Here is a 3,022-nt window from a genome sequence, read left to right as displayed (position 1 = left end):
GAGAAAGATCGGGTTTCAATCCTAAGCACACAAAAATATCCCTTTTCCTAAGATTCTTGCCAAGACTTTTCCACTAGATCCGATAATATCTCGGGCACTCAAAAATGTATTCATCATTCTCGGTTGTCAGAGAGAATATTCATTACTTACATCTTATCTCTGGTGATTCTTTTACATTTATTTACGTAAATGTCATGTGTTACTGTTCATCAATATTCAATGCCACTTTACTTCTATATTTATTCTTGAATATTGACTATTATTCGCCGTCATATCTGTTGGAGCATATCTGCGTATCATTTGCTATACCACTTGGCGTTTCTCTTTAGGATATTATTGTTAACAAAGATTGACCCTCATTTACCTAAATTTAATTAGTTAAATCGAAGATCTACATTTTGTGTCATATAATACCCTTGAACGGTTGAGAAATTTGAGCCTGAGCAAATCATTTCGCTCACAGTTAAATCGTTCCAAACACTTGTACGTAGTTAAACTACAAAATAAATATACTACTAGTAAACAACAAAAGTGAAGGAGATCGAGGAGGAAGAAGTCAAATCAGAAATGTCAACTATGCAGCAAGTGGTCTAATGACCTGACCAGTTCCCTGAAACTAACACTATGAAACGCTCATTTTTTTAAATTTTTACTGCCCCTCGAGAAATCTATAGACGCTGCTGATGGTGGCCGCAACTGGAGCAGCTTCCTAACTATATTTAATGCTTTTTCTGCTTCAAGTTGGGGGTGCTCCAGGATGCTCATTGTCACGAGTGATGGCGAGCTAAGGAGAAGGAACCGGATAAACCCAAACTCAGGATCGAAAGCTGAGATATTCGTTAACTTGACCAGATGAAGCTTGCTAAGGGGAAAGGTTATGCAGTCCAGGAGTTCTAGATAACCTGAGACTTGTTCCTGGTTTAGCTTGACTGTAGAAGCCTACACGAAAATAAAGCAGATGTACGTTTACTAAGTGCTTATTCGTTTCCAAAACAAAGTATCATAAATTAGGAGGGTTTAAGTTAATTACCTCAATATGAAGTTCTTGCAAATTCGTAGCCCTTCTAATCAAGCTGGCAGCCAAAGATATCTGGCCAAAGTCCATAAAGTTTACACCTTTGAGTTTAATAATCTTTAGGGAGAGTGGCGATGTCGATAGCATAGGGGGAACTGGAGTTTCAGCTAGGAGCTGAAAGAAGGATATGAGAATACATCATTTTAATAAGATTAAACAAAACAAGAATACTTGAAACAGAAATTTCGGTTAGCACTAACCTGCAGAAATTTGCTATCAACACTAAGTACTTTGACTTCAGGCAAGCTACCGATAAACGATACCAAATCAAAGACACCATTTTCTTCTGGACCTTTTACAACTCCCCCCAGAGATACATAAACTTCAGACAAGTTAGGAGCCTTCTCTAAGGAGATTGATTTGAAATTATCATCAGCCTTGGTGAACAACCTCTGAAGTTTAGAACCACTGATATTAAAATGATGAATGCCAGAGCAACCACCCAAGAATAGCCTTTTAAGTATGGGGCAGCTGGAAATAAAACTCTCAAAACAGTTGTTTGTAAAGTCGACCCCAGAAAGTATTAAATGGCGGAGATTAGGGAAGCCTTTAAACTCTAGTGGCGGCGAACGAACAAAATTAATAAGCTTCAACGATGTCAAGTGCAGACAAGAGAAGAACGAAGGAGGCAACTTATGATGATGATCCGTATAAACCTTCTTGTAAATTAAGGTTAATTCCTTGATTTTTCTGAAAGATAAACATAGTATCCATTTGTTCACATAAGGAACCACAGGTGAAGGATTAAAAGGAATGCATACTTTAAATCTCTCTAATCCGCCAGGATGAAGCATAAGAGATTTGGTGATAATTTCATCAAATTGATAGAACTTGAGAGCATAAATATTGGCTCCTTTATTCACAGAGAAGTCATCAAGTTCTTTGCAAAACTGGTCATCAAATACTAACTGTGGAATGTTTAAGTAGTAATATCTCCACTTTTTAGACAAAACGATGGTTCTTACTGCTTCACGTATAGGCATTTTCCCTAGGATGCAAGCTATCACATTTCGTGGCAAGTTGCTGATCTGATTATATCTTCATTCTTCATCAGCACCTGTTCGTTTTCTTTTGACACCTTTCGAAGACATTTTCCTGAGATTGGAAAATCAAGTCAACCAATGCATTCAAATATAGTCGATTCACATATTAAGTTTTTCTCTCTCTAGTTGCGATGAACAGTAGCGACGCAACAGTTGACCGGCAATAACTCCATATTCCGGCAGTGGAAATTCACCAAATTGGTCTCAAAAGAAGCGTCTTCTCATTGTGCACAATCCCCAATCGTTTTCATCCTCAAATCCATAGCCTCTACTACAGATTTGAAGATAAACGTAATAGGTACTGTAGCGCAAAAGCTTCAGTTCTCGATTTCTCTTTGCCGACAACAATGGGCAGCTAAGAAGCTATGAACGTGCATCTATCTCCCACACATTTAGCTGTGGGCGAACCACCTCCAACAGCTGTAAAGAGTGACCAAACTAATAACATACAACATACGTATGCTGCTCAATTGTCCCAAGAAAAGGCAGCTGCTACTTTGAATCAAAAATTGTTGAAACCAATTGAAATTATTCATGGCGTCCCAACAATCAAGTTTTCAATGGAGGAAAGAATGGAATTCGCAAAAGAAGAAGGTTTACACCAAGCTATTGTAGTGAAGCTTTCTCCAAATGCACCAGATCTAATAGCATTAAGAAATGTACTGCCGAAACTATTCGGAATCAAAGGACCATCTTTGATTGGTCAACTCGCACCTCGACAATTGCTTATCAGGGTGGATCAACATGAAGACTTCGTTAATTCACTTGCGAGGTCAGTTAACTACTTCAAATACAATGGTAAGGAGCATCAAATTCGAATATTTCCATGGTCCCTTGATTTTAAGGTAAATGAAGAAACGACGAAAGCAGTGGTCTGGATTTCATTGCCTAATATGCCAACAGA

The 3,022-nt window shown here is 38.1% G+C and overlaps 1 protein-coding gene across 1 annotated transcript; it reads right to left on the bottom strand.

The window, feature by feature from the left end:
- Positions 1-490: 490 nt before the first annotated feature.
- On the bottom strand, positions 491-2,058 carry LOC107800640 (F-box/FBD/LRR-repeat protein At1g13570-like). Its single transcript, XM_016623851.2, has 3 exons — positions 1,276-2,058; positions 1,031-1,189; positions 491-939 (listed from the first exon to the last, which is right to left on the bottom strand). Exons 1-3 carry the CDS (start codon positions 2,056-2,058, stop codon positions 634-636), a joined length of 1,248 nt encoding a protein of 415 aa, XP_016479337.2. The 3' UTR covers positions 491-633.
- Positions 2,059-3,022: the final 964 nt, after the last annotated feature.

This window comes from Nicotiana tabacum, chromosome 20, assembly GCF_000715075.1.
Source record: "Nicotiana tabacum cultivar K326 chromosome 20, ASM71507v2, whole genome shotgun sequence".
NCBI classification, from domain to species: Eukaryota; Viridiplantae; Streptophyta; class Magnoliopsida; order Solanales; family Solanaceae; genus Nicotiana; species Nicotiana tabacum.
Note: the sequence above shows the minus strand (reverse complement) of the source record. Positions and strands in the feature narration are given on the sequence as shown.

Bases quoted from the DNA above. Each gene is read 5' to 3' on its own strand.
- LOC107800640 (XM_016623851.2), bottom strand. From the start codon at position 2,058: ATGCCTATACGTGAAGCAGTAAGAACCATCGTTTTGTCTAAAAAGTGG. The intron at 1,190-1,275 runs GTTAGTGCTAAC...TCCTTCTTTCAG, and splicing joins TTGATAGCAAATTTCTGCAG to CTCCTAGCTGAAACTCCAGT. The intron at 940-1,030 runs GTAATTAACTTA...ATTTTCGTGTAG, and splicing joins TGCAAGAACTTCATATTGAG to GCTTCTACAGTCAAGCTAAA.